Here is a 23,254-nt window from a genome sequence, read left to right as displayed (position 1 = left end):
GGCCGGCCTGCTCTGCCTGCCTGCGGTCCTGCTGCTGCTGTGGGCGGGAGGCCGCGCTCGAGCCGCAGGAGCGGTGCCCGCCAGCTCCTCCGAGGCCTTTGACTCCGTGTTGGGCAACACGGCTTCCTGCCACCGCGCCTGCCAGCTGACCTACTCCCTGCACACCTACCCCAAGGTACGGCTGAGCCCCGCCTCGCGGCTCGGCCCCGCGCCCCTCTCCTTCCTCCCGGGCAGCCTGACGTTGTCACCTCCTGAAGCACGGCGTGCGGTGCTTCGTACAGAGACGTGCCTCTTCTTGGAAATAGCTGGTTAGGCTGTGGCAAATACAGCATTCAAAGCGTTTTAGTGGTGGCGGTTCTGTGGGGCTGGGGGTTGCTCCTCCTTTCCTCCTATAACCGAAGAGGCAGCTGTTATTTGAGTTGGGACGCTCTGCGTTTTGGGGACTAACGCTGTGCTGTGTTCATAGCCAAGGGCTCTGGGCCAGGACGCAGCATGATGCTCGAATTGTGGAGGATGAAGCATCAAAGATGGCAAGCGAGTGGCCTGACAGAGCTGCCAGTGATGTTTGGATTCACTTGCATAGAAAACGTCCATCTCAGGATAGTCAAATAATAACAGGGATGTAATTACATATTCAGGAGTTCACTGTTGGTTCAAAGGTTTGCACAGCTCAGAATTGGAATGTAACAGTTGCTGCCCAGATGTGGATGCCCCGTCCCTGGAGGTGTTCAAGGCCAGGTTGGATGGGGCCCTGGGCAGTCTGGTCTAGTAGTTAAATGGGGGAGGTTGGTGGCCCTGTATGTGGCAGGGGGGTTGGAGATTCGTGATGCTTGAGGTTCCTTCCAAACCGGGCCATTCTGTGATTCTGTGTGATTCTGTTTTTTTTTTTTTCTTTCACTGGCAACGTATTTCACTGCTAACTGCAGCTGTATAGCAGCTTGAACTCTGAATGATGGGAGTTCTCTTGTCCCTGAGATTGCCAGGGCAGCAGGTAAATGGAAGGAAGTGGTGCTAATATTAGGTAATAGGGCTTTGTCTGCTTTCATATGAAATTAAAATTGGTGTTTGCGGTGCAGCACCTGATTCTGGTATCTCTATAGGGAAGTAATGGGGAGCTGTGTGGAACACAGGTAGAATTAGATCTGTACGTGTGATGTGTTTTGGTGTGATGATAGTGAGGAGAAAGACCTAAATCTGAGAAATTGAGGCTAAACGTTCTCCTGAAATAGTTCCATACTGTGCTGGCACTTCAGGTAAAGCTGATGCTTTAATCTGCCTGTGAGCTTGTTGTTTTGTGTTGCTGGGAATGCTGAATAATACAACCACCTCTTCTGTCACAGTTTGTTTGGTTTCTCACAAAAGCACCAAGTTGAATGGAAGGAAATTGTTTTAGTTATCATTGGAGATTGATAAAATTGATTTTTATTAAGGCTTCTGTGGAAGGCTGCCACAGAAATCTGTTTGCTACAGCCAGTTCTGTGTGGATATTAACAGACAGAATGTATTTTCTGTAACAGCATAACTGTTTTTTTGCCATTCTGTCTGTGTTAAGTGTTGAGTTTTATCTGTGTTTTCAGCTTAGCTGCTTTTAAAGCACGTGAACTTGTCACTGTCAAACAATGACAGTGCACTTACAGTACATTGTACAGTAAGGCGTGGTGTGTTTGTTTTTGGTGCAGTTAATTTAGAGTCTGTTTTCCCCCTGTGAAGAAAGTGGCTGCAATCACATTGGTGGCCACGTAGTTACCAGGCTTGGTGGATCTGATTCACTTAAAGGAGGCTGGCTGTAACTCTGCAACGTGGAGACCACCGTATGTGGAAAGTACACCTCCACCCTCTGTGCTGTGGTCAGAAGAAATACTGGGTTAGAGGTGTACTGTGTATAATCTGTGTTGTAGTAGCACTGAGAAAGCACCATTCTGCAGTGATATAAAAATGTGGTTTTGTGGAACTAGTTTGGCAGGTAAACAATTGACCGTGGTATTGCTAAAGAAATTAATCAGAAGTTAATCATTTATTTTGGTGATTCTGCTGGAGTTCTAATTATAAACTGGTGGATACGTTGTAACACAGTGTAAAAAAACCAAACAAAAAGCCAGCAACAAAGTCTGGTTTGATCTTCATTCATTGGGTTCTGTTAAACTTCTGAAGTGGATGACTGTGTATTCGTTCTGTGGTTAAATGTCAATAAATCTTTTACAATGTTATCTCTTATTTTTAAAGCCTGTGCTTCTTCAGAAATGCAGTATGGCTTTGCTGTGACTTGTAGGAACAGAATTGCTAAATGGAATTTGCTGTTCCAGGTCTGGCTTACCCCAGGTCTGAGAGCTCTGTCTGAAATGGATCAGGCTGCATCACAGTTACAGAACTGTAGCTGTGTTTTATTCCAGATGATCCAGACTGTCGTATTTCTCTGACTTCTAGGTCTGGTAAAGGGAAGGATTATGGTGCTCTACTGGGTGCCTTTCTGTGGCACTTCTGGAAAAAAAAGAAGTTGTGGGATTTTGGCGGTTTCTTTTTTTTTTTTGGTCTATTTATTTTTGAATGGAGGAATGAATGTAAGTCTTCTCTTGTGCCTTCCCAGGAAGAGGAACTGTATGCGTGCCAGCGAGGCTGCAGACTGTTTTCCATTTGTCAGTTTGTGGATGATGGCATCGATCTGAATCGAACCAAACTGGAATGTGATTCTGGTAAGAATTCAGAACTCCTTTAGCATCCCCTATTGTGGAGATGCATGCAGGGAACAGCAGCAGCATCTGAAGGATGTTGTTAAAATGGTGGGATTATTTCAATTGCTTCCATGCAACTTCAGGCTCGTTTATAGAAGTGAATTTTTCAGATGAAGAACAAGTATCACAATGTATGTCTGCCTTTGTAACTTGTGGTCTAGGCTAAACTCTCAATACAGCAATAATTACATTTTGTTTGAAATAGGGATCTAAATACTTACGACTAACTGTCTCAGATCTGTGTTAGAGTGATAATCTCATAGTGAAGGTGAAATATATACATAGCCAATTAACACAGTTTCTGCAGTCGTACAGAACTTCTATGTAATAATACTGAGGTGGCTGCTTAACAGTTTTGTTCAGAGATGAAGTGGGACGTAAGGAGCCAAAGCTGGAAAATCAGCAGAGTAGTTCCCTGCTGTTTCTGAAATATAATGAGGACAACATCAGCTCTCAGAGGAGGCTTTTGTCTTCTCAGTAATTCATAAAAACAAGAGGGCTAGTGGTTAGCTTAGGGAGCTGCTGGAAGACACACAAGGAGAAAGCCTGAAATGCAAAGATGTTGAAGTGATACAAAGCCGTACTAGAAATGGGCTAGTGCTCTAGTGTGTCATACACCGTGTATTGCTGTGATACATGTCAGTCTAGTTGTCGAACCATACAAGAAAGAGTGCCATAAAAAGGGTGATGTAGCAGTAAGGCACACACACTTAGAGGTAATTGAACAGTTGCTTACTTTCTGATTTAACTCTCCTTTCTGAGGCTGTTGTCTTTTTGCTGACTTATGTTCTGTAATCTGTTGCACTGGTTGGTACCCTGACTAGTTACTCAGGCAGGATGTACCTTGGCTGACCTGCTGAATTCTATCTTCTGATGTCTCTGCATGTCTACTAACACTAGCTTGGTGGCACTTTTGCTGTAGAATTGCTGTTCAGGTGCCGTGAGCCAAATGCTCAAATGTTTAGCTGCTGATGCTGTGTGAATTGCCAGCTTTCCAGCCTCTCTGATGGTGCATTTATTCCTGTAGGAAAACTGGGAGAGCTGCTGCGCTCCGTGTTGCTGCTTAAGTGGAGGCTTTAGGTCGAGTAGAGCTGTAACATCATCCAGCTTAGCTTTCGTGTTTTGGGAAAGAGCTATGCCCATATATTGTCCACCTGAATTCTCCATTTATAAATGTGAATAATTTAGATTTCTTGGTCTTCATGGTTTCTAGTGAACAATTAATAGAAGATACATGTAAAGAAAGAGTTGGCTTCATTTAATTTTTGTTGAAAATTAAATCATCGATACTTTCAACACAGTTACTGTACTTACTGTGCTAGCAGGAAAATGTTCCTTAGGTTTTCCTAAGGAATACCATGATTTCTACTGTTACCTCTGAGAGGTTTAGTAGATTTGTGGCCTCTCTATTTGTTTAGAATTCCAGCTTCGTTCTCTAGGATAAAGTACTTAAAATGTTTTACATGATCTGTAGAGGAAAAAATATAGTGGCAGTAGGAGAATCAGTGCAAACTTGCAGCCTTGAGTTTGCCCAGACTAACGTTTCTGACCGGTTGCTCTGACAGCATTCAGATTTAAAATATGTGATTTGTGTGAGCTCCAGTTCCTTAACCTTCATTAGACCTGGCACCAAATGCTAACCTTGGAATGATATTCGTATCTTTCCCTACAAATGGGATTGTCAATCTTTTAACTGCTGCTTTGTTTCTGATCCAACTTATGTTGAAAATGTTTTCTTAACTAAAATGCAGAATTTATCTTCTCGTTTTGGGAACTTTTCTTGCAGCCTGTAATGAGGCATACTCCCAGTCTGATGAACAATATGCTTGCCATCTTGGATGCCAGAACCAATTGCCATTTGCTGAGTTAAGACAAGAGCAAGTGAGTACATGACATGTTTTTCAAATACCACCTACTTGTTTTCTGTTCAGCATGTCTTCTCTTTTTTAAAATTCTTCAAATGAAATCTTTTTAAGAACTGAAATATAGACGTGAGGAAATGAGTGAGGATGAACATAAGTTCTACCCTCTTCATATGTAAACAAATTGAAAACCAGTTAATGTTGTATTTGCAGTTAATGTCCCTGATGCCAAGAATTCATCTCCTCTTTCCTCTGACACTGGTGAGATCCTTCTGGAGTGACATGATGGATTCAGCTCAGAGCTTCATAACATCCTCGTGGACTTTCTACCTTCAAGCAGATGATGGCAAAATTGTCATATTCCAGGTGCCTGCCTTTTTGTTGAGGTGTCCTGGGTGCTAAATATTTATCTATGCTCCTTCCAGTCTCAGAAAATGGTCATGGGTCGCTGTCAGAAGCGTTGAGTTTTTGGTAGCATTTTGCTGCACTTAGTGCCATTACAGGGGTAATAAATGAATAAAATTATGTGAATGGAGCATGTCTTATGATCAGCTTCCCTATTAATTCTGAAAATGTGGACGATCAAGATTAGTGGAAGCTTGCTAACAGGATCTCTTAATCCTTGTTTTGTTTTAGTCGAGGCCAGAAGTGCAGTATGTTCCACAGCTTGATCAGGAGTCTGAAGGTACAAGAGGATCCTTGTCCCTGAGTAAAACAGCTTGTAAGTTTTTCTTTCTGGCTTGGAGGAGCAAATGCAAATGTTCCATATCATGCAAGGAAAAACAAACAAAAAAACAACAGATCCAAAGTTGCATGTGATATATGAAAGGAAATTTTTAGAAAGCTGGAGTGTAATTGTTTGCTATGGGTATTAGCAAGGTCTGTGGTGGTAGCAAGCTCTCCTGGAAATAGAAGCATCGAAGCATGCAAGCTAGGGCCACTGTGAAAGATTCTTTTCATGCTTTCTGTGGACAAACTGGATAAAGTTTGGGTCTTCTACCTTTATTGCTTTTCTGACAGCTATTTCTGCTATTCTCTTTCAGCAGACCCACAGCCAGGAAGCTCGCAGACCTACCGAGGACTATTTGAAGAGCAAGGGAATGACAGCTTTTTCAAGTGTCTTTCCATGTATGTATGTCAGTACCTGGTACAGGGCATGGTGATGTTTCCTACATGTGTGGTGGCACTGTTGTAAGGAATCAGTCTTACGAGTCCTTTAGGTTCAGATTGAAAAGCAGCTGAATTTTTGTATCTGACCATTTGTTACTGCTACGTTCCATGCTTGCCCCAAGTTATCTCTGGGCTATCCTGCCAACTTTCATTCTCTTTCCCCTTTTAGTTAACTATAATACTGATAATTTCCTACATTTATTTTTTTTACGTGGAACATAATGTTGATAACTTTATACACATTTTTTGAGTATATTCAGCAGACTGTTCCATCAGTTCTGTGTTTTGCCTGTTCTTTAGCTCTGGATATGTTTCAGGACAAAACATTTTTATTTTCAAATGCAAAAGACAATGTTGTGTCTCATGTCTAGTCTGGAAATGCCCAGTATATATTAAAGCTTTGCTGAATATCAGCATCTCAGTTCTTTCTTCTCTCAGTCACTGATGACTGTTTACTTGAAAGCTTAGATGTGAGGTATCAGTGAGCTGCACTTTAAGTGCATAATAAAAATCTGTTCTTATGATCTTAAGTGGGAGGAAGTTCAGGGCCCCAAACCAGGATTCGGCAAGTCTTTTAGTGTCTTTCAAGTTAGATACTAAATGTTAGATGCTATATTGTACACCCAGGTGTCAGAATTAGGCTGTGCAGCTGGGGGAGAGGCTAGTGAATGAGCCTGAAATACAGTCAAAATCGGGCACAACCTTTTATAGACCCATTATTTTGTATTCTGGTATATGAAATCTAGTAACATTCTTTTCATTTTCAGAAATTCCAGTTGGATTTTAACTACTACCCTTGTCCTGTCAGTGTTGGTGCTGCTCTGGATTTGTTGTGCAACTGTAGCTACAGCTGTAGAGCAGTATGTTCCATCTGAGGTAACCCTATTATGTTACTTTTATTATGTTACTTTCTACAGAATAATAAACATCATGAGGGGTCAATTAGAAAGAATTTTTTACTTTGCAGATGTGGTTAGCAAACAGTAGTTGTTTGAATGATTTTCTAGCTGAACGTCTGTCTGTCCCTGTGGCTGATAGGTGCTCTGAGCCTTGCTCAGTAAGCACAGATGCTGCCCTTCTGGCTTATAGCCCTGCCTTCTTAGCAACTTGTGGGTTACTCTTCACAAATGGAGGTTGCTTCTGGTTTCTCTGGTGGTAAGGCTATCACGAGAATTGGATGGGGCAGGTGGAAAGTAGTATGGATTTAATTCAGGAGTATCAATAATGAGAACAGAAGTGACAGCATGTTGTTGGTGACTGCAGAAAGTCTGTATGAAAGGGAACCAACTGAACTAGTATTCCTACAGCCCAAAGAGAGCAAGACTTGCAGTGTTTGCAAGCTAAAGAGTTTGGTATGCAAGCACTACATCTACTGTTTTTTCCCTCTGGCAGATCAAATGCATTTATTTAGATTTAAATCTAGTCTCAGCCATGAATTTCAGATGTTGCAGAAAGTGTGAGTTATTGAAGAGCTGCAGCCATGAAAGAGGATAGTTGTATAACAAAATGCAATTTATTCATATATGAAGAGTCTTTATCTTAAAGTAGTTCATTTAAATATTTCAGAAGCTGAGCATCTATGGAGATCTGGAATACATGAATGAACAAAAACTGAACAGATATCCATCCTCTGCACTTGTTGTGGTTAGATGCAAGACTGAGGAACATGAAGAAGCAGGACCTCTTCCTACAAAAGTTAATCTGGCTCAATCAGCAATTTAAATAAGCCTCCATTGGATTGAATAGACTAATTCTAACAGTGCTAGCAACTCCTGATTGTTTGTGATGGTTCTTCAGATAAGAAGCTTAGCAGCAAGTCTTTAAATGCAGATAAAATTACAGAATCAACAGATGTCATGGGTTGTTTTTTTCCCCTCTAGTAGTGAAGATTCAGACACCTTGAATTTGTTTCCAGACATAATCACTTTTCACTGGTGTTTGCTCTGTGTCTTTTTGCTTACAGAAGCTGTAAGCATGCTTTCCATATTTCTGCCATGACACTTTCAAACTTATTTGTGTATTCTAGGATATACTGTGTACATTCAAGAGTTAGCTCTGTAAAGATATAAGAAATTTTAAGTAGGCAGGAGATGCCTTTTTAGTGTTGCACTTTCTGTTGTAGTTAAGAGAAAATATTATAAAATTACCTGCTGTTCTTTTTTGGGGGGATGGGGGAGTACTTGTTAATGTTCATGCACAAACAACTCTTTCTCCAAGAACAGAAGTCTATTTTTTCTACCATGTGGCAATATCCAGGATGGAAAGCATTTGTGAAGTACTGTAGGCTAGAATTCAGTTTGTGGAAGGTGGAAAATGTGTTAAAAACATGTGGACGTATGCTTTCACATACAGAACATTATATGGTTAATTAATTTGTCAGACTATAGCCTTTACATCTCAAATTGCTTGTAAAGTTAGAGCCTGTGTTTTCTGAAGGAATTCTACTTTCTGTTCTTGATTAACTATTCTAGTCTTGTAACTTCATTTACAGAAACATTTCCTGAGAAATGAGAACAGATGAATAAAAATGACTGTATAGAAGTTTCTGACTGTACAGCTCTTTGCTATGGTTCATTATTGTTTTACTCCATCTGAAAGCATTCCTCCTGTTGGCAATGTGACCTGATTTTGCTGTGTGTGATTCACTAATACAGCACCTAACAGTGTCCTTCATATTTCTAATGTATTTTGTTGCCATTCTTTTCTTTGAGGAATTGACTATAGCAGATGTATGATTTATTTTAAGGTCTCTTTGTAAGTATTTGAAAACTGACTAGAATGCATGACACCCAGCTCATCAGCATGGTTTGCTGGTTATGCCAACTCTTGTGAAAGTTTAAAAACAACCAAGCAAACCACTGTCTTCAAGTTTTGAGTTCTGGTGAAAGTCTGAGATTCTGGAGAGTGCACTACATCGTTCCCTTTCTGTTAGAACCTGTTCAGCAGCCATGGCTGATGTGGCTGCTGGTTGTGTAAGCTGCAGGTAATGATCCGTGCAGGAATGTGCGTGGTTGCCTATACAGTGCTGCTGGAAGTTGTGTCCTAGGTGCATTGAAGCAAATTTTCTGTCAGTGAATGATAAGAGTACGCAGAGGTTTGTTTTAAACAGGCACATATCGCTGTACAGCAACTATAGTTTGAAGTCTTAACTTAGTAGTACCTCTGGATGTTAAATTCTTCAGTGAGCAACATTGCAGCCCAGAAAACTGAGTGTCAGCAGCCATGGACCTTTCTTTGTGTGTTGGTGGCATTGCTATAGGGCCTCAAACCCTACTGTTCTGAAAACCATTTGTGTGTTCAGAATGCTGTTCCGTTGTGTAACAGCACTGGGAAATCCCTGCTGTAGTGACTGGGTTGAGACACAACCTCAGAATGCAGCCCTGTGTCAGTGCAGAATGCCAGCGTTCTGCTACTGGTGGGATCAGACGTGATGTATGCAAATGGCTGTTTAAAAACTTGCAAGCGTGGGCTCCTCCTTGGTGATTGTAGCCCATGTTCTCAGCAATACTTTGATCTGGAAAGCCCTTAGCAATCTCTTTAGTTCTTGTAATTGAGTAAGCGACATATAGATGTGTTTGAGTCTGTTAAAATATTTTAACTTAGTGTTGCATGTAGTTGCAGAGGGAGTGTTCACTAATCCATGGCTATTTGTGTGTTTTAAATATGTACATTACAGCCTCTTTTACCTTGATGATTTTTTCTCATGATCATGAAGCTTTCCTTTCTGTTCCAAAATATCTGACTTTATTGCTTACATTCCTAGGTTTGAATTAAACAAACAAATTCTGCTTTCATTTGGCATTGTCTGCCTACAGGTCTACAACAAAGGGAGAAAACTCAACAAATGGATCAAATAAAAGTTCTATGTGTTTTGTCTTTTGTTGGCTGTTTAATGGCATCTCAGTAGTGTGCACAGTGACACCCATGATTCAGTAATGTGCTGGTAGGTCACAGGAAACAATGCCTGTACAGTCTGACACTTAGCATTGCTGCTTGCCAAGTGCACCAGGTCTAAAGAAATTGTTAAGAGGACTCATAAGCTCATGTCAAAGCATCTTCCTTTAGTATAATTGGATACTACCTAGGTTGCAGTAATTGAACTGTTAATCAAGATTTCTAATCTAAATGGAGTATTTAAGCTGTTTTAGTGTTGGACTTTGCAAAATAGCTTGTCCTATTTTATTTTTTTATGTTTAACTTCCTAACATCTTCATTCTCAGAGGCTGCAATTTGGGTTTGATCTCTGCCCAAGACCACTATTTAAATGAAGGGCCTTAAATGATTGGAATTGCAGAAGGAAAGCATTTTCTATTCTCTTTAGGCATACGTTCAGTTGAACTTGCTTCAGCTCTTAAATTGAATCATCTTGACGTGAGCAAGGCATCCATCTCAACATGTGCAATTAATTGCTGCAAGAAACAGCTATGGTACGTTTTTTGGGGGGGGGGTTAGGTTTTGTGGTTTAGGTGATGGAATGAGCAGTAGTCTTGCATCATACATGGTATGTTCATCTTTGTTCCCTTGTCAGCCTCCCTGATCTTTGGCAAAGATCTTGAACTTCAGAAAGTCTTGCTTGTGTTCGTTACCGTGTTCTCGTTAAGTTCTTGAACTCATGGTCTGATGTGGTGTAACTGCTCCAAACCCAACTACCTGCTTGGTTACAGCTGAGCTTGATAACCTTCATGTAGGAAATAGGTCGTGGTGGGTGTCTGGTCTCACAGACATTTCCCTCTGAAAGCTGCTTTACTCCAAGTCTTAAACATTTTCATTACGGATTGTTTTGTGGAGTCTGCATGGGAAGCCTGGTTGGTCTGGTTGTTACATGTGACTCTAACCAAGCTCATTATCACCTAAAAAGCTATTTTAAGGCTTAAAATATTCATTCTATAGTGATTAGGAATTTGAACTTTCTCCGTAGAGAGAAGCAGATCTGGAATTTGATAGCATTTTTAACCTTTTATCTAGTACTCTTCCGTGGGTGCCTAGAGTTGCAGGCTTGGGGTACTCAGAATTCCCCTCTGAACAGGACAGCTTCCTGGCACAGAGTTTAGCAGTGATACGTTCCTGTGAGAAACTTCTGCTTGGGACAAGTGAGTGTTGCCATGTGGGAGGAAGAGGTCCTCAAGGTTGTGTTTGATTTTGGAAGCTCTCTGAGTGGGTGTGTATGGGGTTGGCAGGTGTTGTCAGGAAACACGTATTAACTCAGTCAGGAATAATTTGTGTGTTTGGGGATGGAGAAGGAAGGAGCAACAATTGTTAGTCCGTGTCAGGCATTATTTGTTGTTTTGAATCAGTTAATTTAGTGAGACTGTCTTGGTGCCAGCTTTTAGGTAATACAGCTGCCAATTTCTCCCAAGTCATGGTGAGGTAGTTCTTTGAGTGCTTGGGCTGAGGATGGGAGGTGGAGGAGGAGATGTTACTTCCAGGGTGGCAATAATTCAGAGTGCAGGAGCGAACTCTTCTGTGAGCAAGTGGGACATGAACCTATGTCGTTTTGTCTTTGAAACTGCAAAGCCCTCTGCTGAAGCCTGCAGACAGTTCTGAGTGGTGCAATCTATTTCAGGCGAGCTACAAGCTGAGCTAAGGATGCAGGCCTGAAAATCCATGTATGGAAATAAAGGAGAGGATGGCAGAGAATTTGTTATGTCTGTGCTTATCGCCCAAGCAAAAGGCTATTCCAGATGGGTGTATCTTGTTAGCTTTTGCAGGAGCCTGGGGTTATGTTGCTACAACGCTAGTGGGTTAGCCCTGGTTTGGGAAGGAGCTGGGGAAAGGTGTTTTGGGGGAGGGTGATCCGACTCCATTTCCTCAGGCTTTCAGTTCATTCTCTTCAGTACCTGGCTGGCACCAAGGTGAGTGCAAGCTGCATCAGCTGGGGGGTGGGCATTCATCTTCCACATGGCAGGAGCAGCAATGGGGTTGTCAGCACGGGAAGTTTCCGTTTGCCTCATACACTGTCATGAAGCCAAAGTGGAGTTGGGAGGAGGGAGAAGCAAAAGAAGCCCTGCTTCCAACCAGAGAAGGGGCTCAGCCTGCCTGCCCTGTCCTCCTGTCCACATGCCTGGGCAGCACAGTGCTTCTTGCTTCCCTCCCTCTGTTGGTTTTTGTGTCCTGGTAACGTTGCTTATGTTAGAGACAGTATATGTTGGTAACATGGCTGCATTTTAGGGTGCAGAAAGCTTCCTGTGGTCCTCTGAGCTGCTCTGAAGGCTGTAGATCTAAGAGGAATGAACAAAACTCACCCCCAGGTACGATCCTCTTCATGAAAATCTTGTGTTCCCTAAAATTCATGTGTTCTTGGTAATGTTGTTTGTCTGATCTCTCTATCAGTGGCTTCTAAGTTTTCCAGTCCTGTCTCCTTCACCTGATTTGATATGAAAGGGTATCAGTACAACATTACTGGCATCAAGTGCTGGTCTTGCCTCAGTATTTGTTGTGCAAATGGGTTACTGAGATCTGGAAAGCAATCTGATTGCTCTGTGAACCAAATGCGGGCTGTGTTTCCACAAAACCAACTTTTGTTTGTGTGTAAAATATGTATATCAGTACTTATCCATGTACTCATTCCTGGATGAGATGGTACCAGAACCAGAAAAGCAACCACTGTGTGCTCACGTGCTACGTCTGGAAATGGTGTTTTATTCTTTCACTTCTAGAGAAATGGTGATGTAACTACTTCTGATTCAGCCAAGTCCTTCTCTGAAGAACAAGGTAACAAAATGCTGAGCTTAACATTTTTGTTATTGAATTGTAAATCAGTGGAGCCTATCTCTGTAATGTAAAATGCAGGAAGTATTTATGGTGTGTTGAGGCTGTTGTGTTTTTTCTTCTCCCCACCCCTCTGTAGTGAAACATCCTGACTGTAAAATTAATAGACTTAAGATGCTTTTTGCTGGCCTGGAGGTGGCAGACCTATGGTATAACATCATGATATGTATTCTTACCTTTAACAAAAGGGGCTTGTTATGAAATTTCTACAGGCTTTCTATATGTTTTAATAGCTAGGCTTCAGCAAATTTGATCCACTTTAAGAAGAAAGCGAGATCACGTGCAGTTGATAATAAGTCTGTAGATTGGCTTGCAACTGCATTTTCTCACTACCATTAATTTATACCCGTGCCTATTTGCAGCCATTCTGCCTACTGGTCAAAGGTATTGTCCTGTGAACTGCAGCATATCTGTGTCTACCACTTACCTTTTAAGCTGCAGTGTTCTGCCTTTGATTCCTCCTTATGTTTGATGTGGGGGATGGTTACTGCTTCCTTGAATCCCTTTGCAGTTGAGCAAATGGTGTGTCTTATATTCGTACAACACATAGCAATTAAGTACATGAGGTACAGCTAAGAAATCCTGGCTTTAAGATCAAAGCTCGTTACCTCCCACCTTTGCCTCCCAACAGGCTGCTGCTGGCCATGCTGTGCCCACCTGTGCTGCCCACCGAGACGGGCCTGCGTTGTGCTGCTGCTCCTGGCTGCCATAGCAGCCATTGTGGGCCTGGCAATCGCACTGGGACTGCAGCTACATGCACCGGGTTGGTCCCCAAGAGTCATTATTAGTGCAGTGAGGGAGGCCTGGTGCTATGGGGGATGTTCCCCATACCAGTTGTGAACATGACGATGTCAGAAGATAGTATTTCTTGCTTTCCTTTCAGTGAACCGCCTCTGTGTAGCCACTCATAACTGGACAGGCTTCTTGTGCAATGACAGAGTGACCTGCATCCCAGCCAGCCAGGTCTGTGATGGAACTGCCAACTGCAGAAATGGAGAGGATGAGCAGGAGAAACTCTGTGGTGAGCTGTTTTGTTATGATCCTCCCATACTGGTCTTCCTATTGATCTCCAAAGATCTGCCTCACCTACAGGGCCATTCGTGAAACACTTTGGTGCTGCCTGTCCCTGTTCCGACGGGTACATCTGTGTGCCTGCAGGAGCTCAGCCTCTGCCCTTGCAGGTGACCTGCCCCGCAGCCTGCCGGCATATCTGGTTTTCCACTGCGGTAACCCTGAGTACTGGGTCTATGCTGACCAGAGGTGTAATGGGATGAACGACTGCGGAGACTGCTCTGATGAGATGGGGAGCTGTAAGTCTGCCTTTGGGCTGCACTTAGTGTAAGATCTGCTGATAGGTTGAAGAGGTTTTGTGGGATTGGTGCTCACTGGTGCTCCTGGAAAAGTCTGGAGGCTGGTGTCCTCTGAAACACAAAATAGAGACAAAACACGTGGTTTTTTCACATCTGTTGCCAAAGGCTGGAGGCAGTTGAGAGGGGAGAGACTCCATGCTTCAAAAGGCTTTTCCAATCTAAATGGCACTATGATTCTGTGGCTGTGATGCTTAAGGCACATGGTGTACCGGTGGGACTTATCAGGTTGACATGACTTGGTAATCTTTAAGGTCTTTTCCTAAATGATTCTTTGATTCGTTGTTCCCAGCCCCAAAAGACATTCCATCTTTGTGACTTGCTGAGCACCAAGCAATTTCATCTCAGTGTGGATCTGTAGGCAGCACCAATTCAAAACTGGTCTTTGGTCAGGAGATAAGTTTGTCTCTAAGACCAAGGGGGACTGAGTGTGCACCTTTGTGATTTAAATCCAGCTCTGCTCAAAATCCAGTAGCAGGTTTGTTCCTAAATCACCCCTGAGATTTTGAACCTCAGACAGCACCTTTCTCTAGGGTGGCTAGCTAAACAAACAAATTACAGCTGGTCATTGCTCCCAGGATGCCATCTCTGCCACAAAGATCATCACAGTGTCTTTTTGGTCGATTCACAGACTCAGGGTCATCCCTGGTGCCTTCTCAGTAGCTGCTATGGAGTTAAATGGTGTAAGGAAGGAGGTGCCAGTGAGTGCAGCAGCATTTTTCTTCCTGGTTTCTTGTCCCTGCAGTGGCTGCCTGCCCTCCCTGCGGCCCAGCCTGGTGGAGCTGCAGCCCTGTTCACTACGAGTACTGCTCCTGTGTGCCCAGGGCACTGTGCCGGGATGGTGTGCAGCACTGTGTGAGCTGGTCAGACGAGTACCTCTGCAGGCCGTGAGGTCTGGGCACCAAGAAGCGTTAGACATGGGGAGGTGCTTCCTGCACTGTCACTTCCTGCTGTGCCACCACCCTGGAAGCTCTGGCACAAGCAGGCCCAGGTGAGCAGCTGCAAAAGGTCTGCAGCAGAGATGGGTGCTGTGCTGCTGGCATCCCGGTGCTGCAGGCTGGGCATCAGCTGTGGGACACCTCCGTGGGTTCTCCTGAGCACCTCTTGGGGCTTTGAGGGTGCAGAGTGGCAGCTTGGTGCTTAACGAGCAGCTGTTGGACTGAGATGTGTTATAGTGCAGTTAGAAAGTGAAAAAGAAACAAAGTCTGTTGCATCCTTGGAGCTGCTGCCAGGCCATGGGATGAGATGGGATCTGCTCAGTTTGCTCCTCTGCCAGTGCCGCAGGACCAGCCAGCTGCCTTCACAGCACACACGAGATACAGTACAGATGTGCCATTGAAATGTAAGAAAGCTGTGGTCTTTCTTCTTTTGAAAACCTTGTCTGTGTCTGAAACATCAATCCCAGATTTAGTGTTCCAGGCCCAAAAGAACCACTAGGCACTATTCTTCCTGCAGCAATGCCAGGTCACAGATCTTCAAAAATAAATCCCAGTTCACTCGTTTCTTCTCTGTCCTGTGATCTGTAACTCGGCATCTCTCCATGACTTGTATAAATGGTGAATGTTTGTTATAATTTATAGCTGGGATACAGCCATAGCTCTGAAAGATCCTTTAAAAATAGCTGTGCTGTGTTCTGACTCATGCTTTTACCTAGAATGAAACGGCAAAACTCAGCACAATGGTACTATGGAGATGTTTAGAGCCATGTTTAATAACCTGTCCGTTTCCATGCCACGTAGGACGGGTGGCTTGCTTTCTCTGTGTTGGTACAACATCACTGCAATGTGCTCAGTGCTGCAGCTCAAAGAGTGGTTGGAAGTATCTTAGGTAAATGTTTCTCACATTCAGGCTACCACCCTGTCAAAACATGAGATAGAGCTGCACATTTTTGCTAGAAAAATCACTGGCATCTAACATTGCAACGAGGCTGATTTGGGGTTGGTAAATCCTGGCATCTTGTAGTCACTGTGGTTGGGAGGAGGACGCTGGTCAGGCTGGCCCACGTGGCGCTGCTGGATTCCCCAGTCCGTGTTTGTCAGTTGGTGCAGCAGCTCCCCTCCTCGGTGGTGGACCTGTGCCTTGCAGCTCTAAAGTGAGATCAAGGGGTTGAGGACAGAGCAGTAAGCGTGCTTGAGTCATCCTTGGATAAAATGTGCACAAGGGTGTGTTGAAAAGGGGAAGTCTGCCAGTCAGCATGAAGAGCTAAGGAAAGGGATGGAGAACATAAGCACAGTGCTTTAGAACACCTCTTTGGAAAAGTGAGGTTACTGTATTGTTTTACGGATGCTCCTGTGACCTGACAGACCCTCCGTGCCAAATCACAACATGCCTATTTGGCGTGTCAGAGCCCCAGCTCCCAGCTGCTTGACTGAGGTGAAGCGGTGCACACAGTTCTGTGAGGTGCACATCTCTTCATGGTCACATTAGCAGATGGTAATTGTGGAAGGTCTAGCAAAGCAAAAGCAATCCGTGCTGGCTGATGCACCAAACTGCAGCTGCAGGAGCAGCACTGGGCCTGAGCGTCACAGCCTGTCAAGCTGTTAGAAGTCACTGTTTGTGCTGTTTTTTGCCTCAGAAGAGGGCTGATGTCTTCAGTGGACGCTATAAATAGTTTTGAGTTTCTGGGAAAAAATGTAGGGCTTGAATGCAAGTATGCTTGTTTGTTTGTAGTTCTTTTTTGAAGAAACTTCAGCAGTAAAGGAGCAAAGAGAGAAAGAGAAAGGCTCTTCTCTCATCTCTATGCATTCTAGAGGCAACGTTCCCTTTCTTGGCATCTTTGCCATTTCCAAGGATGCGCTGCTTTTGTTGTCACTGTGCTCTGATAAATGCTGTGTAAGAGATCCTCTAAATAAGCACCAGTAGAGGAAACCTATTTAAGTTCTCAGCCTTAAAGGACACAAGGAAGCTCTCAGGCCAGTTCACAGCCACTGTGTACCTTAGTCGGTTTTGATTTGACTCCTGTGTGTTTCTGTGACAAACCTGTAGTGTTACAGCTCTACTCCTGGCTTTGCACAGACTAATGCAAAATGATTCTGAGCATCTGTTCTTTGTAGGCATTTCTGGATGTTTTAGATGGTCAAATATAGACAGTATATTATAGGCACGTATACTGAGAGTAGGTTTTAAAGCATAAAATGCATGTGGAATTAGCTTATAATAAAAGGTATGCTATATTACAACTGTAGAGTTTAATCTCTATCGTAACCCACTTCAGCATTCGTTTCTTGGATTAAAAGGAGGGATACAGGGGACTTCTGTTTGGATTTCTGCAGTAACTACATAACCAAGGGGGGTTACTGTCTCTCTGCTTTGCTCCCTCCCCTGGGGCCTGTGCTTATCCTGTTTGCTTCCTCCCTTTGTCAGAGCTGTCAAGCACAGCTTCATGCTTACAGGCTGAGCTTTCTGTACTACTAGCACTATTAAAGGCCCACTGCACTTAACATGCATAGTGCACCTTTATTTCAGCTAGGTTGATTAGTCTTCTGCCCCTAAGGTGACAAGAGGGGTGAAGGAATTGGACCAGCATTTTGTGAACATCTATGTCACAAAAATGAGTTAAGGATGACACTAAAAACTTTATTTGAAAAAAATTATGTATTGAAAATATACAGTAGAATCACCATTCTCTTCATTGACCCTGCCCCTCCCTCCCCAAGCATAGGTTAACCCACAAGCCTATCACAACAACCAGATGTAACAATACTGCTCTCCTTTGTTACTGCCTTTGGATGCATCTAAACTCTGTCATCAACAAGAAAACAACAAACAAAAGACCCTCTTCTTTCTGACTCAGTAGGTATTTAACAAATCCCAGTCTTCCACAGTGAGGCACAGATGCTTCTGTTTAGAAGTCCTTTCTCTCTCTTGTTCTGCCAAAGCTCTCTTTTTATTGTTCTTTAATTCATGGCTGCCTGCAACATCCTTTTTCAAAGGTAAACGGCAATTTTGAACGTCTTCCTTATAAAACTGTAAGTTTCCAGATACTTTTATTTCTGCTTCCACCAATTTACATTTGACCACTTCCTCTATTCTGTGTGTCTTGCCATCTAGAAAGGGGGAAAATAAGAGTTTAGATTTAGGGAAAATTACCATTATGTTGTAAAATACACACTTATGTTGCAAATTATTCTGGCTAAGCCAACCTGGAATACTGACTGCTCATAGGCAACGATTAAATGATGTGGTTTCTATGCAGTTACGTACAGAAGCGCTGAGCTGCTGTTCTGGACTTCAAATCTTCTTGTGGCTTCGTGGCCTCCATAACTGCCTGTTCCCACTGCAGAACTGTCTGAAATAAGATTTGAAGGAGACACTGTAATGTTTATAGAAATATCACCAAGAACTACCCTGTCCCTTACAATATTCTATTCAGTGATTTAATATCCCACAGGTATTAAATTAGGACAATTTCCATAAGGTAAGATAGATTTAAAGCTCCATACCTGTTCTGCCCATCCCTCTGTTTTGCAGTTACTATGATCAAATTCTTTCAGAGGCACTTTTGATTGAACTAAGCCTATCTGCGTTTGGATCCGCTTAACAACAGCATTCACATCCTAGTGAATAGGGAAATAAAGCAGTCAGAGGGGGGAGCATTTCATTGCACTTGTCCAATAAATTAAGCTCTCTCACCTTGAGGCCTGTCCCAGAAATGTCCAAACAGTTCAACTTCTTGAAACAAAGAAGGTATCCAATTCCCACATCTGTGATTCTAGGGTTACCTGTAAGGTTAGTTAGTTAAGCTGCAGTATGTGGAGAGTTATGGTCAGAACACCAAGAAACTATTTGTTCAAAAGCTAATATTTGAACATTGTTGGCCTTTTTTTCTTGTTGTATGCTTGATGTTTGGAAAATCTGGTATTTTTCCTTTAATAATCAAAAGACAGGTTTTACAATACTACTTCACATGCTTAAAGACATTTATGTTAAGTGGCAAGTGGCTGGACTTAGAGGTATGACCTCTGCCTGGTGGAATGTTATTGCTGAAACCTGGGGTTGGGTACTTGGCCTGTGGGAATTGCTAGATTATATGTATTCCATCAACACTAAGTAGAAATTATTCACCAAACAGGACACATTTTGCTACTAATACAATACCACAAAGGACTTACAAGACAAGTCTAACACCAGAAGATTCTGAAGTCCCTTTTTCAGTACTCGTACTGGTGCTGTCATTCTGCGAAGGCCCGCGTCTGACAGAGCGTTGTCTTTCAGGAGGAGTTGTTTCACACTGAGAGGAGAAATACAATGAATATAGTTTATAGTCATGTTGTTTAGACAGTTTCACAAATTGTCTTAAAGTCTATGTGGAAAGCACTTCAGCAGATGATAAAAAAAATAAATAATTAAAACAGTAAAAAAGAAGCTTGCGTTGGGGGAAACATATATTGCCATATTCCTTCTGCTAGCTCAATAGAAGCACTCACTTGACCAGCTATTCCCAGAGCTCCAACAACAAGCCAGCCCTACAGCACGAGTATTTACTACTGGAGACAAGAAGGCTGGTTATTAATTGGAGTTATTTAAATTGGGACTGTCAATCTCCACTCGAGACTGTGAAGAGAAAAATGCTTGGTGAAATGGGAGAGGACAGATTTGTTAAGGGAGATAGTCATGATGTTTAGGTGAACAATATGGTATTACCACAGATCAACTCAGGGAAAAGCACAGCCTTAGAACATTCTTCAGAGCACTTCAAGACAAAATCTTGCCTCTAAATACAATGAAGTTTTTACACTAATACAATATCCTTAATCAGTGGCTTTTCTGCCTTCTGATTTCCCAAGTCTTTTACTTTCTAATCTTTAGAAAATAAATTTTGCAATACTGTTTGATACTAAACTGTCAATTAATGAAATATTAGGCTTAGTGCTTACAGAAATCTCCATCTGGCTCACTGGTTAAAAATTTGGCTGATAAAAGTTCTCCCTTAAAGAAGGAAATAACTGTGTGAAGCTGTTCCAAAGGCTCAAGGTACATTTATTTTAGCTGACAACTGAAAACTACAAGAAGTTGATTTAAACACGAGCAGTAAGTTAACTTGCACACTGACAGGACCTTTGAGATTCAGCGTGTCCTTTGGATCATGTGCTTTGTGTACAGTAAATTCTGCATTTTGTTTACCTCAGGTGCAGGTTTTATCAACAACCCAAATCTCAGACTTAAACACTGCTGCCTCTGAAATTTTCCTTTAGAGTCACAGCCCGATTCTTTGAACTGTTTAGTAGTAGCAAAAGCAAATGTCGTTTCTTGATACATGTCAAGCAATTAGTACCTCGACAGAGCCTCTTTAGTGAGGTGTTCCAAAAGTTCATGTTCATCTCCAAGTTTACAACAGGAAAGATCCAAACACGTCAGCTCCCGGAAAGACTTGATTTCTTCTAGCTTTTCAGAGATAACCAGGTATCTGCAAGGAACAAAAAAGCTATCACTGCTGAGGAACATATCAAGAGTCCTGTGTTCTCAAATGCAAGCATAATGCAGTTATTTCTCACACATCTGTGTAGAAGTTGACAGAAATTAGTCAGCTGTTATAGCTACCTTTTGAACACTGCATTCTGCTTACAACACACTTGAGCTCCCAGCCTTCTCCTTCAACTAATACCACACTTTCTTTGACAAAGTACCAGACTAACGATTAAGACTTCAACTTGTAAGCATCATTATTAGGGGCTTATTCACAGATCTTTACCATATAATTTCAGGATAATATAGATTACCTTAAATCAACTTCACAAACTGCTCTTCCTTAGCATCCAGAAAGTGTGTAGACAAACCAACAGGTATAAAATCTGTTCCAGATGCATCAGAATGGCTTGCCAAGTGATAAAAATGTTACTTTCTTCATACATGAAGTACTTCACTAGAGAAGTAGAGCAGTTCACTAGCTGGACTCAATCGTGACACCCACAGGGCTGCCTCCAACCAGTTGTGGCTACACCCCACGCAGCAGTTACACAGTGGGTTATTTTTTTTAGCTGTGTTGGTTCCCTGATCTGATTCACTCTGCAGCCGCGCAAGCATCTGTGCCGGAACTATTCAGCAGGAGATTTAGAGATGGGAATGCACTGAAGAATGGCATGCACAAATACACAGTAATATGAGTTACCCCATCTCTCCTGCATTTATGGCAAAATAATCCCTCAGTTCACTAATATCTCCTGTATTTACCTCATAGCCCCCATGTCAAGGCAATCCCTGAGGATAACATTTTGAGTGGTGAAATTAGGGGTGCTAACTATGATCCCTGAAACCTTTTTGCCCACGCAAGTAAGAGCATTTTCTCTGTGCTAGTATCCATGTTAAAGCACTCCATCAAATCCCTTTGCCACACAACTCAGCTAGGTGGGAGGCAGTACGTGCAGTTAGAATGCAAGACAGTTCTTGATAGGTAATACAAGCTCAGAGGGCTTACTACGAGTGGGCTCTTAGAAATAACTCATAAAAAAGTGTCTTACTTCCTGGATTTCGAGGATTTTATATTTAACTGAGCTTTTTGTAATGGTAAAATATGCCAGAGGTGATTCCATTTCTGAATGAAGCTCATAAAAAGTACCTGTACTAAAAATAAAGAGGGAGTACATTGAAGGGATAAAACAAGGTAATTGACCTCTGCTCAAACATTCCTGCTGTGCTTAAAGCACCCTTGGCACTTCAATAAATGTGCCTGTCCTTTGATTTTAAACTGAATAAAGCACCCTTTTTTAAAATGTATAGATGGAAGGCAGACTCATTATATCTTTATCCAAGACTTCAGTAGGAGCAAAGCTTTAAAAGCATGTCCAGTTTTAAGCTTTTTGAGACATTCTAGTAGTAAAAGAAACTGGGGACATAGACAAGGTGGAAAAAATGGAGCTGTATTCTAATCAGAACAGCATTAACGTATGTTCAGTATGGGGACAGGAACCACAATCATCACTAAGGTAAAACCTGCCTGACTTTGTAGTAGTCTGTGAGCTGTACCTCACCTACAAAATTGTGTCTTCTGCTGAAAATGAAATGAACTAGAAAATGAAACAGGATTGGAGAGGGTCCAGAGGAGGGCCACAAGGGTGATCAGGGGACTGGAGCACCTCCACTACGAAGACAGGCTGAAGGAGTTGGGCTTGTTCAGCCTGGAGAAAAGGCGGCTGCGGGGTGACCTCATTGCAGCCTTTCAGTACCTAAAGGGAGCTATAAACAGGAGGGGAATCAACTCTTTAAAAGGGTAGATAACAGCAGGACAAGGGGAAATGGTTTTGAGTTGAGAGAGGAACGATTTAAGTTGGATGTCAGGGGGAAGTTCTTTACAGAGAGAGTGGTGAGGTGCTGGAACAGCTGCCCAGAGAGGTTGTGGATGCCCCGTCCCTGGGGGTGTTCAAGGCCAGGTTGGATGGGGCCCTGGGCAGTCTGGACTAGTATTAAATGGGGAGGTTGGTGGCCCTGTATGTGGCGGGGTGGTTGGAAATTCATGATGCTTGAGGTCCCTTCCATCCCTGGCCATTCTGTGATTTTGTGTGAATAAACCCAGATGGTCTGCAAAGGTGTGTGCAGTCACATAAGTATGAAATGCTTATAAGCAGCAGCTACAGAAACATCCCGTGAAATATCTAAGGAGGCACTTGAAAGGAATGGTACAAAAGGAAGCAAGCAGTGTTAGACAAAGCAAGGCTCAAAATTAGGTGGTACCATACGGCCCTGGAGATTAAAAGTTGTGGTTGAGAGAAAATAAGAGAACTTGAATCACGCCAGCAAAAAGCTCAGCAGATGCTGATGTGTCACCGAACGCACCTACCTGTTCCGCAAACACAGGGAGCACAGCACCAAGCTGCCGTACGCTTCAGTAAACTTCTGCAGAGCCCGCAGTCCCGTAACGGGTTCTGTGAACTTCTGCCTCGCTTCTGCGGCTGAAAAGAGCTTTTCAGCAATCTGCTCTGGGAAACCGACCAGCGAGTCGATGTGGTCAACGTTGTCGGAGATGTAGCCCAGCACCAGGCTGAAGAGGGACTTGGCCGAGTAGCGGAGGTTGCCCTCCTTGGTGTACGTGAAGATGAAGTGATCGGTCCTCGGCCTCCTCGCCCTGTCGTCCTCCCCGTTCAGACAGAGCTCCACAGAGAAGCCTCCGGAAAACAGCCTGAGAGGCCGCGCGTTCTGGACGCCGCCCGCAGCCGGGCTCACCACGTGCAGCTGCCCACGTTCACGCACGTAGATCGGCCCGGCATCCGCGTGGCTTTCCGAGCGGAGCCAGTAAGACATTCCCCTCGTCCCGTTCTGCAAAAAAGAAGCCGGAGGTGGGCAAAGCGCTGCCGGGGAGGCTCGGGAAAGGCCTCGCGGCGATCCCGGGAGCCCCGAGTGCGAGCAGGTGCGGGGCCCGGCCGCC

At 43.2% G+C, this 23,254-nt stretch overlaps 3 protein-coding genes across 5 annotated transcripts; 2 read left to right on the top strand and 1 right to left on the bottom strand.

Annotated features, from left to right (window-relative positions):
* Position 1: 1 nt before the first annotated feature.
* On the top strand, positions 2-8,302 carry TMEM59 (transmembrane protein 59; the record flags this gene model as incomplete). The annotated part of the gene is made up of 8 exons (XM_010716298.3): positions 2-175; positions 2,585-2,690; positions 4,516-4,610; positions 4,805-4,957; positions 5,228-5,312; positions 5,635-5,719; positions 6,529-6,637; positions 7,328-8,302. Coding segments are annotated over 8 exons (963 nt in total), but the record flags the coding sequence as incomplete, so codon positions are not given.
* Positions 8,303-8,418: 116 nt separating this feature from the next.
* Positions 8,419-17,406, top strand: LDLRAD1 (low density lipoprotein receptor class A domain containing 1). Of its 2 annotated transcripts, XM_019618746.2 has the most exons (7): positions 8,419-11,613; positions 11,930-12,009; positions 12,418-12,472; positions 13,161-13,292; positions 13,413-13,550; positions 13,711-13,839; positions 14,642-17,406. In XM_019618746.2, exons 2-7 carry the CDS (start codon positions 11,989-11,991, stop codon positions 14,785-14,787), a joined length of 621 nt encoding a protein of 206 aa, XP_019474291.1. In that variant the 5' UTR covers positions 8,419-11,613; positions 11,930-11,988; the 3' UTR covers positions 14,788-17,406. The 2 variants fall into 2 exon arrangements, with proteins under 2 accessions (XP_019474291.1, XP_003208903.1); XM_003208855.4 differs by having other exon boundaries at positions 8,419-12,009.
* A 135-nt stretch (positions 17,407-17,541) lies between these two features.
* On the bottom strand, positions 17,542-23,248 carry LRRC42 (leucine rich repeat containing 42). 2 transcript variants are annotated; one of them, XM_003208876.4, is made up of 7 exons: positions 22,670-23,248; positions 20,171-20,302; positions 19,008-19,126; positions 18,529-18,617; positions 18,339-18,452; positions 18,100-18,184; positions 17,542-17,942 (listed from the first exon to the last, which is right to left on the bottom strand). In XM_003208876.4, the coding sequence occupies exons 1-7, from the start codon at positions 23,128-23,130 to the stop codon at positions 17,686-17,688; spliced, it is 1,257 nt and encodes a 418-aa protein (XP_003208924.1). In that variant the 5' UTR covers positions 23,131-23,248; the 3' UTR covers positions 17,542-17,685. The 2 variants fall into 2 exon arrangements, 1 of the variants encoding a protein (XP_003208924.1); XR_794677.2 differs by having other exon boundaries at positions 17,855-17,942; positions 18,039-18,184.
* Between the last annotated feature and the right edge of the window lie 6 nt (positions 23,249-23,254).

Source organism: Meleagris gallopavo, chromosome 10, assembly GCF_000146605.3.
Source record: "Meleagris gallopavo isolate NT-WF06-2002-E0010 breed Aviagen turkey brand Nicholas breeding stock chromosome 10, Turkey_5.1, whole genome shotgun sequence".
In the NCBI taxonomy this organism is placed as follows: domain Eukaryota; kingdom Metazoa; phylum Chordata; class Aves; order Galliformes; family Phasianidae; genus Meleagris; species Meleagris gallopavo.
The sequence above is the reverse complement of the archived record's forward strand: the minus strand, read 5'-3'. Positions and strand labels throughout refer to the sequence as shown.